Source organism: Ursus arctos, chromosome X, assembly GCF_023065955.2.
Source record: "Ursus arctos isolate Adak ecotype North America chromosome X, UrsArc2.0, whole genome shotgun sequence".
NCBI lineage: Eukaryota > Metazoa > Chordata > Mammalia > Carnivora > Ursidae > Ursus > Ursus arctos.
In genome coordinates, this window is record NC_079873.1 from 41,675,664 (window position 1) to 41,691,582 (window position 15,919).

Genomic DNA, 15,919 nt, shown 5'->3' on the forward strand with positions numbered 1-15,919 from the left:
TGAGTGAATGTGGTGGAACCTGGCTGCTGGGAATATTTTAAAGACGCAAGGTTAATGAAAGAGATGCCCTTAAATTTTCTCTCTAGTCCCCTAAATGCTCATTTATTTTTTAGTACCTCCAGTTATTTACTGTTAAAAGCAACAGTGGAAAAACAGACCCTTTGAAATAACAGCTAACATTTATTAAGTATTTATAATAAGAATAACAATAATTACTGTTTTTTATTTTATTTTTATTTTTTATTTTGGTATTTTATTTTTGAAAATTTTTATTATGCTATGTTAGTCACCATAAAACAATAATTACTGTTAACACGGATAGCACTTAATTATGGGTGCTGAACACTGTTCAATGCAAGTACTATGCGTATATAAGCGGAATAAACACAAGAAACATATGTGACTAATTCTACAATTATCTTCATTTTATAATGAGAAAACTAAGGCTCAGATTGGTTGAATTACTTTTGTAAGTTAACACAACTAGGAAGTGGAGTCAGGATTTGACTCTGGATATTCTTAGATTATTCTTTTTTTTAAAAGATTTTATTTATTTATTTGACATAGAGAGATAGCCAGCGAGAGAGGGAACACAAGCAGGGGGAGTGGGAGAGGAAGAAGCAGGCTCCCAGCGGAGGAGCCTGATGTGGGGCTCGATCCCAGGACTCCGGGATCACGCCCTGAGCCGAAGGCAGACGCTTAATGATTGCGCCACCCAGGCGCCCCTAGATTATTCTTTTAACCAGAGAAAGAAGGAAGTTATAAAACGGTGGTTAGAGCTGAATACTTACATGGTTTCAGGTGTAAAATGTAAGTGCTCCAAATTGAGGTTATCTAGGTCTTCACTTCTGAGAGAAGATATAGAAGACAAAGTGCCACGACGAGAACCTAGACACAAAAGACATCACCTTGGTGTCAGATACAAACAAGAAAGCCCCTCCCCTCACTTGCATTTCACCCTATTTTCTATGTGGGACCAGGGTCAAACCCAATGACTTTTTCTTAGATTATAATCAAGGATCTCAATCCAAAGAGAGATTATCTAAGATGGACAGGGACTTCCTCTGAGAGAACAGGAAGACTGGGATGCTTGCTTGCTGGCAGTGAAAGCAGCTTCAAATCTTGGGTTTCATCAGGCCAGCCTTTTCAAAGTACCTAATGAGGTCATTACTTCTGGATGTTCGCATGGGATCATACACTGTGAAGTTTCTGGGAGAGAGGGAGGGATATCTACTGCAGAGTAGGATTATGGCTAAAGAAAGATGCATGAGAATACATCCTTATTCTCTGGGAGCTAGAAGACAGTGATGAAGGCTAGAATAAGAAAAGGAAAGAAAGATCCTTACGGTGTCTTGGGCTCATCTGGCTAATATCTTCTGAGTCATCTTCCAGGAAGAAAGTTGAAGTAAAGTTCTTAACTGATATTGTCTGTCGGCTTTGCTCATCCAGAACTATGGAGGAAAAGTGGAAAGAAAAAAGGAAGGAAGGAGGGAGGGAGAAAGCAAAGTAGGAAGAAAATAAGGGAGGGAAGGAGGAAGGGAAAAAGGAAGGTAGGAAGGAAGGAAGGGTGGGAGGGAAGCAGGAAGGAAGGGAGGAAGGGAAGGAGGAAGGGAGAAAGGAAGGTAGGAAAGGAGGGAGGAAGAGAAGGAGGGAAGGAGAGAGAGAGAGAAAAGAAGGGGGGTGAGGGAGGGAGGAAGGAAGGAAGAAAGGAAGGAGGATTGTTATATTTGTTGAGCACTTCTTAAGCGTCTGTTTCATTTAGTTAATGCCAGTCAGTGCGTGGGTAGACAGTAGAGACCCCCAGTTGACTATCTCCTCTCCTCCACAATGCTGTTTGTAATCTTAGCTTTCTTACAATGTTGCCCCCATGTCTCTTCATATCCATGGCTGAGCTTTCTTTTTACTGGTTCCTCTTTTTCTGTCACCCAGTAAATGTTGTGTGAGTACAAGCTCAGGGCCTGGGACAGGGGAGCAAGGTGGGAAACCCTTTGTTCTTCTGTCTCCATTATCACCTCTTCGTTAATTCATTTACTCACATGACTTTTTTTTCCCCCAGACTTGAGCCTCTAGGACCATGCCATCCTTTCATTCAAATGTTTCATCCATTCCAAGAACATTTGAGTCTCCTTCCTTTCACTAGCTTATATATTGTGTAGCTCAGGTGCTCGACCTGTGCCAAAGCTCATAGGTTCAATCCCTGTCCCACTAGGGGTGCCTTTCTCTGTCCCATGGCCACGAGCTGCACCTAGAAATCTAACTTATGTGTTGATGGAGCAGGCTGAGGGTTAGTTGTAATAAGATTATGGCTACATCTCCACTACTTGGAACCTAACTACAGAAATAGAGGCAAATTGGTTGTTTACTACATTCACAGTGCAGAATGGAGATTTCCCTTCTTTCTGGGAAACTTGGCTGAGGCTATATTAAAGGTACCAAGGCAGGAGAAGGTACCTGGCTAAAAGTCAGAGGCCAGCCAAAGGGACTTCCTTGCTCAATTCCAATAGCCCAGGTAGAGCACACTTGGTCTTACACCATTTTCTGATCTGTTTTTCAAAGAAGCATTGTGGGGAAGAAGTGGGAGCCAAAATGTTAAATTAAGAAGTTGGAAGAGTTGAAAGAGTTTTCATTCTGAGTTGGAAGCTCGCAGATGTCAGGAGTCGTGGGAAATGGCAATCAATGCCAGAGATCCCAGGACCACTCTCAGAGCCCTTGTGCCTGATTAATACTGTGTAAGACATGCAGAGATGAACATTCTTTTCTTTCTAAAATAGTCACAGGCTTGGTGGTTGGAAGGAACTAGAACAGGTGGGAAAAATTTCCATGGCTGATGGTGGAAGCTGACAGAGCTTTGGGCCAGGCCACTTAGGAGCTGTAATTGTTTAGGATGAGTATTAGTTCTAAAAATAAATGAGTAGCAAGAATTGAGTGCCTGGGAGGTAGGAGGAGCCAAAGAGACAGCTTACTAGGACTGAGGCTTTTCAAATCAGCAGTCTGAGGACTGACTTTGGATGCTATATGAATGCAGAATCTAGTCAAGTTTTGGTAGTGGAGCCAAAGTAGACCCAGAGTGAGGGAGATTAGTAATCCATCCACTGGAACCTTCTCTTTCCCTTATCTCAATCACCACAACTCTGGGCCCCTTACCTTGTTCAACTTGGAATATGATGAGCTTCAAGGATTTCTGGAGATTCTGAGCCTTTGTGGCCAGCTCCAACTTGCACTTGGCTATGTGGTCTATTTGAGGGACAAAGGGCTTTCCATCCACCTTGCCATCGTCTGCAGATACTGTAGCACTTTTCTCAACTGCTGCCTCCTCGGCCAGGATATCAATCAGGACACTGAGCTTGTCATACATTATGTCACTCTGTGTAAGGGTGAAGGGGACAAGGCGTTGTTATGAGGGACCAGTACTTGAAAGGACAGAATGAGGAGCTGGGTGGTATGGGAGAGTTAAGGAGGGGTGGTAGTTGGCCAGGAACCCTGAGCAAAGAAAGCTGCATCTGAGGAAATATAAGGTTAGGGAAAGAAGTACTTGGTAGATGTGATGAGATAACCAAAGGGTGTTAAGGTATCAAACAGACATCATTTGTTTCGGAGCAGCTGCAGGCATCAATAGATGTTGCCAAATTTTTCTCCTGTCAGACTGGCCTGTGAAACGACATGTAACATGGCAAACTCGAGGAAAGATAAACCTTTCTGGATTGGCGTTCTCATGGGCATGCTCCTATGGTTGTGGGTGTGCCTCTGCGTGTGTGCCTAGTGTCTGCCTTTGTACGTGTGTATATTTGGGGAATGCACTGAGTGATTGTGGCTTGATTTCCAGCTCCATTACTGAATACTTTGTGACCTGAGGCAAGTTACTTTACCTCTGTGTGCTTTTATATTCTAGGGAAGTTGTGAAGATTAAAGAAATTAATGCATTAAAAATCCTTAAACATTTCCTGGCACCGGTAAGTGCTATAGAGGTGTTAGTGATGGTTGTTGCCATTGTTGTTATAGAAGTTAATGTGGGTATATTTCTAGCATGTATTTGTATGTATTTTCATGCATGTTCTGGTATACAACCATATGCATACATGCTCGGTGTACACTTGTGTCTAGTGTGGACAGGTGCTTGGTATATGCTTAGGTACACGGGACGTGTGTTAGCCTGCATAATGCCATTCTTCCTTTGATGAAAGATGGACATGTTTTTTTTAAAGATTTTTTATTTATTTATTTGACAGAGATAGAGACAGCCAGCGAGAGAGGGAACACAAGCAGGGGGAGTGGGAGAGGAAGAAGCAGGCTCCCAGCGGAGGAGCCTGATGTGGGACTCGATCCTGGAACACCGGGATCATGCCCTGAGCCAAAGGCAGACGCCTAATGACTGCGCTACCCAGGCACCCCGAAAGATGGAAATGTGATGAGGTTGGACTTTTCCCATAATGGAGGCTTATCAGACTTCCCTTCCTTTTATGATTCCCAGTGAAAGGTACATTTGATTTTATTAAAAAGGGGGCCCTGGGACTTCCTGGAAGATGGCAGATCAGGAGGAGCCTAAGCTTACCTCATCCCATGGATACACCTAGATAACAGCCACATTGGTGTAAATGACCCTGAAGATGACCCGGAGACTGGCAAAACATACTATTCACAGTTAATCCTAGAGAAGAGGCCACCCTGACAGGGGTAGGAAGGGCAGGGACATGATTGGGAACCAAACTGACCTGCAAGACTGTATACAGGAGGGAGGGACCCCACAGGTACAGAGAAGGGAGAGGAGAAGACACCACACCAGTCACCTCAGGCATGGGGGATCCACACTGGGAAGACAAATCCCTGTAACATTTGGCTTTGAAAACCAGAGGGACTTAACTTTGCAAGTTCCTACAATCAGTGAGTCTCAACACCAGGAACTTTAAAAGTCAGTGGGCCTAGCTCTGGAAGAGTTAGAAGGCAGTAGGAAACTGAGTTTCTGCCCTTAAAGAAACAAAAAACAAACAACCCCACTGAGATACAGCATAGAAGCAGCAGTTTGAAAAACACTTGGTACATACGGGAAGGAGATTAATTTACTATCTCAGAATGTGTGCTGGAAGGGCAGGGATCCTTAGGAGATTTCTCCAAGAACAAAAGAGCTGGGAGGTGCCATTTCCTACCACCCCTGCTCCCAGCCTAGATACACAGACACCTGTGGGAACCAACAGGAATACTTCCACCTAGCTTGCTAACAGCACACCCCACCCCCATGCACTCCTGTGGACCCACCCCTTTCAACCCATCTTCAGCAGCTCCCCAAAGCAGCTACAGGTCCCCTCCCCCAGAGATTAGCACACACCTTGCTAACACCGGGCACCCTGCCCCCTGCATTTTCCTGAAGACCCACCCCATCCAACATATCACTCCAAAGTGAATTCTGCCCTGGAGAGAGGAAAAGATAACCATGTACACAAGTTCAACTACAGCCCCAGCAGTGGGCCGGGGGCAGACATCTGCTCTCACTGGAGGCCCCACCCACCAATTAAAGCATCTCAGGGGGCAACACAGGGAGAGCATCCTGCAGTTTGGTGTCAGCTCTGACAAAGGCCTGGTCTGACGGACCTCAAGCCTAGTGTGGCCCCAAACTGGCCCATTAACAACACAGGGATGAAACACTGCCCACAACAGGTGAAGAGAGCCATTGCAGATGACTGGACTGAAGGCAAATACAGCTCAGCCACAATAGCAGGGCACACACAACACATATAGGAGACACCCCTGAAGTACCAGATTCTGGGGAGTAGGGAACATTGCACTACAGGACACTATGGGACCTCTTCTTCATAAGGCCACTACTTTCAAGAGCAGGCAGTGTAGATGATTTTCCTAACACATAGAAACAGATACAGAGAGTTAGAAAAAATGACACAGAGGAATATGTCCAAATTAAAGAACAGATAAAATCACAGTGAGAGAGCTAAACAAAACAGAGCTAAAAATACAACTGATAGAAAATTTAAAGTAGGGGAGAAGAAAAGATGGCGGAGGAGTATGGGACCCCTTTTTCAGCTGGTCCCATGAGTCGAGCTGGATAGGTACCAGACCATCCTGAACACCCATGGAATCAGCCTGAGACACAGGAAAGTACATCTGGATCTCTACAAACGAACATCTCCAGTGCTGAGTATTGAGGTACGAAGCGGGAAGCTGTGAATCTGTGCAGATATTGGAAGATAAATGGAAGGGGGAGGGAGCCTCCACGCTCGGGCGTGGGGAAGCAGTAGCCACCTGCACTGAGGAGCGGGCCGGACTCGCGGACTGGCACCCGCAAGAAAGCAGACTGAGACCATGAGCCTGGGAACGCACGCAACCAGTCTGAAAACTGGAGCTCAGGAGCGCTCACTGGAACTGGACTAAAATTGGGAGTGAGCAGACGTCCAAATTGAAAACTGGAGCTCCCAGAGCGCACACTCGAACTAGACTGAAACCAAGAGCCTGGGAGCGCGAGACTAGACTGAAAACCGGCACTCTGGAGTGTGCGTGAAACACACTGAAACAGGGAGCTCAGGAGCACACGCGGGAAACGGGGGTGGCTAGCGGTGTTAGAAGCACAAAGGACAGGGACATGCCAGCCCTGAAAGTGAGGGCTGGGAGAGCGGCTGTGGGGCGCACAACCCAGGATGCTGCAGGGTTTGTAGCAGCACCAACAGAAACAGAGTTAATGTGGCCGAGAGGGCTCAGTGGAGAGGGAACTATGATCTCTCTGTTCTGAGACAGAGGCTGGGATATGGCCACTGCTGCTCTGACTCTCAGAAGAGGTACAGCAAACCACCAGGGACAGCCACCAGAGAACAAAAGCCTGAAAATACCAGCTCATATTGTGCCCATCCCCATCCCCCTTTGCAGGGGACCGGGCGACTCTACCCAAACAGGGTTGCCTGAGTATCAGCGTGGCAGGCCCCTCTCCCAGAAGGCAGGCTGAAAAATCAAGAAGCCCACAACTCTAAGGTCCCTATAAAACAAGCGCACACTGCCTGGGTCCTGGTCAATAATTTGGGCTCTGGGCATCCCTGCAATCTCTCCTCATCAGAATGACGAGGAGGAGAAATCCCCCCAGCAAAGAAAAGATAATGAGTCTGTGGCCTCTGCCACAGAAATGATGGATATGGATATAACCAAATTGTCAGAAATGGAGTTCAGAGTAACAATGGTCAAGATGATGTGTAGGCTTGAAAAAAATATTAACAAAAATATTAACGAGAATATAGAATCTCTAAGGGTGGATATGAGAGCAAATCTGGCAGAAATTAAAAATGCTATGAATCAAATGCAGTCTAAACTAGACGCTCTGACAGCCAGGGTAAATGAGGCAGAAGACCAAATTAGTGAATTGGAGGATGGGAGGATAGAAGAGAAAGTTAAAACAGAAACTTGGCTCAAAAAATCCAATCTCAAGAATGTAGATTACGGGAGATTACTGACTCAATGAAACGTTCCAATATCAGAATCCTTGGCATCCCTGAGGGGGTGGAGAAAGAGAGAGGTCTAGAAGAGATATTTGAACAAATTGTAGCTGAAAACTTCCCTAATCTGGCAAAGGAAACAAGCATTCATGTCCAAGAGGCAGAGAGGACCCCTCCCAAGGTCAATCACAGCAAAACTACACCACATCACGTCATAGTGCAATTCGCAAATATTAGATCCAAGGATACAGTATTGAAAGCAGCCAGGATGAAGAAATTCCTTACATACAGAGGTAAAAATATCAGAATAACGTCAGACCTGTCTACAGAGACCTGGCAAGATAGGAAGGGTTGGCAGGGTACTCTCAAAGCTCTATCCGAGAAGAACATGCAGCCAAGGATCCTTTATCCAGCAAGGCTGTCATTCAGAATTGATGGAGAGATAAGGACATTCCAGGATCGGCAGAAACTGACCAAATTCATAACCACCAAACCAGCCCTACGGGAAATATTAAGGGGGGGTTCTATAAAGTAAAAAGGCCCCAAGAGTGATACAGAACAGAAATTTACAATCTATAGAAACAAAGGCTTCACAGGCAACATGACATCATTAAAATCATATCTCTCAATAATCACTCTCAATGTGAATCACCTAAATGCTCCCATAAAACACCACAGGGATGCAGATTGGATAAAAAGACATGACCCATCCATTTGTTGTCTACAAGAGACTCATTTTGAACCTAAAGATACATCCAGACTGAAAGTGAAGGGATGGAAGACCATTTTTCATGCCAATGGACCGCCAAAAAAGCTGGGGTAGCAATTCTCATATCAGACACATTAGATTTTAAACTAAAGACTGTAGTTAGAAACACAGAAGGACACTATATTATTCTTAAAGGATGTCTCCAACAAGTGGATATGACAATTGTAAATATCTATGCCCCCAACAGGGGAGCAGCAAGGTACACAAGCTGACTCTTAACCAGAATAAAGAGACAGATAGGTAATAATACGTTAATAGTAGGGGACCTCAACAGTCCACTCTCAGCAATAGACAGATCACCTAAGCAGAAAATCAACAAAGAAACAAGAGCTTTAAATGACATACTGAACCAGATGGACCTCATGGATATATACAGAACACTACACCCCAGAACAACAGAATACTCATTCTTTTTGAATGCACATGAAAACTTCTCCAGAACAGACTATATACTGGGTCACAAAACAGGTCTCAACCGATAGCAAAAGACTGAGATTATTCACTACATATTCTCAGACCACAATACTTTGAAACTGGAACTCAATCGCAAGGAAAAATTTGGAAGAAACTCAAACACTTGGCAACTAAGAACCATCCTGCTCAAGAATGATTGGGTAAACCAGGAAATTAACAATCAGTTTAAACAATTTTTGGAGACCAATGAAAATGAAAACACATCGGTCCAAAACCTGTGGGACACTGCAAAGGCGGTCCTAAGGGGAAAATACACAGCCATCCAAGCCTCACTCAAAAGAACAGAAAAATCTAAAATGCAGTTTTATATTCTCACCTCATGAAGCTGGAGCTGGAACAGAAGAACAGGCCTAACCCACGCGTGAGAAGGCAGGTGATCAAGATTAGAGTGGAGATCAAAGAATTAGAAACCAGGAGCACAGTAAAGCAGAGCAACAGAACGGGAAGTCGGTTCTTTGAAAGAATAAAAAGAATGATAAGCCACTGGCCAGACTTATTCAAAAGAATAGAGAAAGGACCCAAATTAATAAAATTACAAATGAAAGGGGGGAGATCACGACCAACACCAATGAAATAAAAAGGATCATTAGAAACTTTTATCAACAGCTTTATGCCAATAAATTAAACAACCTGGAAGAAATGGATGCCTTCCTGGAAACCTATAAACTACCAAGACTGAAACAGGAAGAAACTGATTATTTAAAGAGACTGAATATTTATGAAGAGATTGAAGCAGTCATCAGAAACCTCCCCAAAAACAAGAGTCCAGGGCCTGACGGATTCCCCAGGGAATTCTACCAAACATTCAAAGAAGAAATAATACTTAGTCTCCTGAAGCTGTTTCAAAAAATAGAAACAGAAGGAAAACTACCAAACTCATTCTATGAGGCCAGTATTACCTTGATCCCCAAACCAGGTAAAGACCCCATCAAAAAGGAGAATTACAGACCAATATCCCTGATGAATATGGATGCCAAAATTCTCAACAAGATCCTAGCTAATAGGATCCAACAGTACATTAAAAGGATTATCCATCACAACCAAGTGGGATTCAACCCTGGGATGCAAGGGTGGTTGAACATTCGCAACTCGATCAGTGTGATAGATCATATCAACAATAAAAGAGTCAAGAACCATATGAGCCTCTCAATAGATGCAGAAAAAGCATTTGACAAAATACAACTTCCTTTCCTGATTAAAACACTTCAGAGTGCAGGGATAGAGGGTACATTCCTCAAGTTCATAAAAACCATCTGTGAAAAGCCTACAGTGAATATCATTCTTAGCGGGGAAAAGTTGGGGGCCTTTCCCTTAAGATCAGGAACACAACAAGGATGCCCACTCTTGCCATTATTATTCAACACAGTACTAGAAGTCCTTGCAACAGCAATCAGACAACAAAAAGGGATAAAAAGTATCCAAATTGGCAAAGAAGAAGTCAAACTGTCTCTCTTCGCAGATGTCACGATATGCTATATGGAAAACACAAAAGACTCTACCCCCAAACTCCTAGAAGTTATAGAGCAATTCAGTAATGTGGCGGGATACAAAATCAATGTTCAGAAATCAGTTGCATTTCTCTACATTAACAATGAGACTGAAGAAAGAGAAATTAGGGAATCCATTCCATTTACAATAGCACCAAAAATCATTTGTATCTCAGAATTAACTTAAACAGAGTCGTAAGTGATCTGTATTCTAGAAACTACAAATCACTCTTGAAAGACATTGAAGAAGACACAAAAAGATGGAAAATAGTCCACGCTCATGGATGAGAAGAATAAACATAGTTAAAATGTCTATGCTACCCAGAGCAATCTACACTTTCAATGCCATCCCAATCAAAATACCAATGACATTTTGCAAAGAACTGGAACAAACAACCCTTTAATTTGCGTAGAACCAGAAAAGGCCCCGAATTGCCAAAGAACTGTTGAAAAGGAAAAACAAAGCTGGGGCATCACGTTGCCGGATTTCAAGCTATACTGCAAAGCTGTGATCACAAAGACAACATGGTACTGCCACAAAAACAGACACATAGACCAATAGAACAGAATAGAGAACCCAGAAATGGACCCTTGGCTCTTTGGGCAACTAATCTTTGACAAAGCAGGAAAAAAAAAAAAACAAGTGGAAAAAAGACAGTCTCTTCAATAAATGGTGCTGGGAAAATTGGACTGCTATATGCAGAAGAATGAAACTTGACTACTTTCTCACACCATACACAATGATAAGCTCCAAATGGATGAAAGACCTCGATGTGAGATAGGCATCCATCAAAATCCTAGAGGAGAACATCGTCTGCAACCTCTTTGACATTGGCCACAGCAACTTTTTTCATGACACATCTCCAAAGGCAAGAGAAACAAAAGAAAAAATGAACTTGTGGGACTTCATCAAGATCAAAACTTCTGCACAGCCAAAGAAACAGTCAAAAAAACGAAGGGGCAGCCCACGGAATGGGAGAAGATATTTGCAAATGACACTACAGATAAAAGACTGGTATCCAAGATCTTCAAGGAACTTCTCAAACTCAATACACAAAAAACAAATAAACAAATCATAAAATGGGCAGAAGATATGAACAGATACTTTTCCAATGAAGACATACAAATGGCTAACAGACACATGAAAAAATGTTGAAAACCATTAGCCATCAGGGAAATTCAAGTCAAAACCACCTTGAGATACCATCTTAACATCTTTAAATGGTTAGAACGGCAAAAATTGACAAGGCAGGAAACAACAAATGTTGGAGAGGATGCAGAGAAAGGGGAAACCTCTTACACTGTTGGTGGGAATGCAAGTTGTTACAGCCACTTTGGAAAACAGTGTGGAGGTCCTTTAAAAAGTTAAAAATTGAGCTACCCCATGATCCAGCAATTGCGCTAGTGGGTATTTACCCCAAAGATACAGAGGTAGTGAAGAGAAGGGCCGTATGCACCCCAATGTTCATAGCAGCATTGTCCACAATAGCTAAATTGTGGAAGAAGCCAAGATGCCCTTCAACAGATGACTGGGTTAAGAAGATGTGGTCCATATAGACAATGGAATATTACTCAGCCATCAGAAAGGACGATTGCACATTTGCAGCAACATGGACGGGACTAGAGGAGATAATGCTAAGTGAAATAAGTCAAGCAGAGAAAGACAATTATCATATGGTTTCACTCATTTATTGAACATAGGAAAGAGGAAGATCGGTAGGAGAAGAAAGGAAGAATGAAGGAGGGGGTAAGCAGAAGGGGGAATGAACCATGAGAGACTATGGATTCTGGGAAACCATCTGAGGGCTTCAGAGGGGAGGGGGTGGGGGATTGGGATAGGCCGGTGATGGGTATTAAGGAGGGCACGTATTGCATGATGCACTGGGTGTTATACACAAACAGTGAATCATAGAACACTACATCAAAAACTAGGGATGTACTGTATGGTGACTAACATAACATAATAAATTATTATAAAAAAAGGAAATTTACAGTAATGGTCATAAGGATAATCACTGGACTTGAGAAATGAGTGGAGGACCTCAGTGAGACCCTCAACAAAGAGATAGAAAATATAAAAGAGATCCAATTGGAGATGAAAAATTCATAACTGAAATTAAAAATACACTAGAGGGAGGGGCACCTGGGTGGCTCAGCGGTTAAGCGTCTTCCTTCAACTCAGGTCATGATCCCAGTGTCCTGGCATCGAGCCCTGCATCGGGCTCCCTGCTCAGCGGGAAGGCTGCTTCTCCCTCTCACATTCCCCTTGCTTGTGTTCCCTCTCTTGCTGTCTCCCTCTGTCAAATAAATAAATAAAATCTTAAAAAAATAAAAAAAATAAAAATACACTAGAGGGAATAAATAAACTAGAGGAAGCAGAACAGATCAGTGACCTGGAGGACAGAGTAATGGAAAACAGTCAAGCTGAACAGGGGAAAGAAAAAAGAGTAATAAAAAATGAGAATAGATTACGGGAACTCAGTGACACCATCAAGCATAACACTGTTCACATTATATGGATCTCAGAAGGAGAAGAGACAGAAAAGAGGGCAGAAAATTTATTTAAAGAAATCATAGCTGAAAACATTCCTTAAACTGGGGAAGGAAACAGAAATCCTGATCTAGGAGGCACAGAGAGCCCCCAACAAAATTAACCCAAGGAAGTCCACACCAAGACACATAGTTATTAAAATGCAAAAAGTAGTGACAAAGAGAATTTTAAAAGCAGCAGGAGAAAACAGTTACATAGAAGAAAAAAAATCCATTTTTCAGCAGAAACTTTGCAAGCCAGAAGGGACAGCCATAAGATATTCAAAGTGGTGAAAAAAAAACCCTGCAGTCAAGAATACACTATCTAGCAAGGCTGTTGTTCAGGATAGAAGGAAAGATAGTTTTCCAAAGAGAAGTTAAAAGAATTCATCACCACTCAACCAGCCTTACAAGAAATGTTCCAGAAGACTCTTTGAGTGGAAAAGAAAAACCATAAGTAGGAGTAAGAGAAGTAGAAAGCACAGAAGCAGTAAAATTAAGTATATCTATAAAAATCAGTTAAGGGATTTACAAAAAGAAACAATGTAAGGTATGACACCATATACCTAAAATGTGGAGTGGGAGAGGGTAAAAATTTAGTGCTCTCGGAATGGGTTCAAACTTCAGTGACCATCAGCTTAATATAGACTGCTACATGCAGAAGAGTTATATACAAAGGTAATGGTAACCACAAATCAAAAACTGAGAGTGGATATGCAAAAATAAAGAAAAAGGATCCAAGTATATCACTAAAGAAAGCCAGCAAACGATGAGAGAAGAGAGCAAGAGAAGAAAGGAACAGAAAAGTACAAAAACAACCATAAAATAAGTAACAAAATGGTATTACATCCATACCTTTCAATAATTACTTTGAATGTAAATGGACTCAAAGGACATAGGGTGAAAGTGGGTAAAAAAGCACGACCCATCTATATGCTGCATACAAGAGACTCATTTCAGACCTATAGACACATGCAGATTGAAAGTTAAGGAATGAAAAACCATTTATCATGCCAATAGAAGTGAAAAGAAAGCTAGGGTAGCAATTCTTATATTGGACAAAATAGACTTCAAAACAAAGACTCTGACAAGAGCCAAAGAAAGACACTATATAATCATAAAAGGAACAATCCAACAGGAAGGTGTAATAATTGTAAATATTTATGCACCCAACACGGGAGCACCCAAATACATAAAGGAGCTATTAAAAAACATAAAGGAAGATTTATTTACAAGATGGCAGAGGAGTAGGAGAAAATTTCGTCTGGTCCCAGGAATTCAGCTAGATAGCTGTCAAATCATTCTGAACCCCTGTGGACTCAACTGGAGATCAAAGAAAATAGCTGCAACTCAGCAAATAGAAAAGTGACCACTTCCTGCAAGGTAGGAGGTGTGGAGAAGTGAATCCGAGGTGATATATGGGAAGATAAACCACGGGGAGAGGGAGCCCCCGTAAGCAGGCTACTGGCAAGTGATATAACAGTGGAGCATAAATTGGAACTTTTAGAAGTCTGCCCCAGTGAGGGACGTTGCTCAGGTGGCTAGGTGGGGGGGGGGGGGGCGGAACCCTAGCTGGGACAGTGTGGTCTCAGGATCCTTGGGGTCACAGGGAGACCAGGGGTGCTTGAGTGCAACAGAGCTCCCAGGCATCGGAGCGGGAAGCTGGCTGCAAAGAGTGAGCTCAGGAATGGGCTCTCAGCTTGGGGTTGCCATAAACCAGGAACTGCAGCACAGTCGGGCAACAGCTCTCTGAGCAGGGGCGCAACAAGCGCAGAGCTGGTGAGACTCCCCTTCCTCCCCCGGGAGTAATGGTGCCGGAGTGCGCTGCAGGAGTCTGCATGGTTTAGAGACTCGAATTGGGGTTGTGTGCCTGAGATAGAAATGCTCAGTCACAGGCTGGGTGAGAGAGACAGGGGTGATTGACTGCTATTCTCTGAGGGCTCACTGAGTAGTGGGAGTGGGGCCCCAAGCTTTTCAGCTTTTCAGTCGAGGGCTGGAGATTGGGAGGTCACCATTTTTATTCTCATTCTCTAAAGCTGTACAGAAAGCCTTCAGGGAGGAAAAGCCGCATAGAGCAAACTTGACCAGATTACTTAGCCTGGCCCCTGGCCAGGGCGGTACAATTCACCTGGGGCAAAGACAGTTGAGAATCAACACAACAGGCCCCTCCCTCAGAAGATCAGCAAGAACATCCACCCAAGACCAAGTTTACCAAACTGCAAAACTCCAGGGCTAGGGGAATACAGCACATAGAATTCATGGCTTTTTCCCCATAATTCTTTAGTCTTTCAACTTTAATTCTTTAAAAAAATTTTTTTCTTTCTTTTTTCAACCAATTTATTTTATCAACTTTTAAATTCTTTTTTAATTTTCATTTTTACAGTTACATTCTATCCCTTCATTGATTTAATCTTATTTTTGTATATATATATATATATATATATATATATATATATATATATATATCTTTACAATTTTGGGATGCAGTTTCTTCTAACAGACCAAAATACACCCAAAATCTAGTCTATGGCTCTGTTCTATTCACCTGTCTGATCATATTCTCTTTATTGTTTTCTTCTTCTTCTTTTTTTGTTTTTTTTTATTTGTTTTTTTTTGTTTTGTTTAAGTCTTTTTAAATTTTCATCTTTACAATTACTTTCTATCTTTCAATGTATTTATTTTTATTTTTGTATATATAAGTTTTTCTTTCTTTACAATTTTGGGATGTAGTTTCTTCTAACAAACTGACCAGTATACACTCAGGAGATAGTGTATTGCTCTGTTCTGCTCACCTGTCTGTTTATATTCCTTCCTTTTTTTGTTGCTTTTTTTCCCTTTTTTGTTTTTACTTGCCTTTTAATTTCCATTTTTACAGTTACGTTCTATCCTTTCATTGTATTTAATTTTATATTTGTACATATATGTTTTTCTTTCTTTACAATTTTGGGATCTAGTTTTCTAAAACAGACCAAAAAAACACACAGAATCCAGTGTATTGCTCTATTCTGCCACCTGTCTTATTATATTATCTTTTATTTTTCCCTGGTTTCGGGTCTCTTATGATTTGCTTACTGTGTATTTCTCTGTTGTTGTTGTTGCCATTTTAGTATTTTGTTCTCATATTTGTCTATTTTTTTCTGGACAGAATGACAAGACAGAAAAACTCACCTCAAAAAAGAGAACAAGAGGCAGTACTGAGTGCCAGGGGCCTAATCAGTATGGACATAAGTAAGATG

The 15,919-nt window shown here is 42.2% G+C and overlaps 1 protein-coding gene across 1 annotated transcript in view; it reads right to left on the minus strand.

Annotated features, from left to right (window-relative positions):
- Positions 1-15,919, minus strand: part of DGKK (diacylglycerol kinase kappa) — a 174,727-nt gene that overhangs the window by 18,521 nt on the left and 140,287 nt on the right. Inside the window, exons 15-17 of the mRNA XM_026513437.4 lie at positions 3,145-3,364; positions 1,347-1,451; positions 792-888 (exon numbers count right to left, since the gene is read on the minus strand). Coding sequence (XP_026369222.2) covers positions 792-888; positions 1,347-1,451; positions 3,145-3,364 — 422 coding nt within the window. The remainder of the gene's footprint in view (positions 1-791; positions 889-1,346; positions 1,452-3,144; positions 3,365-15,919) is intronic.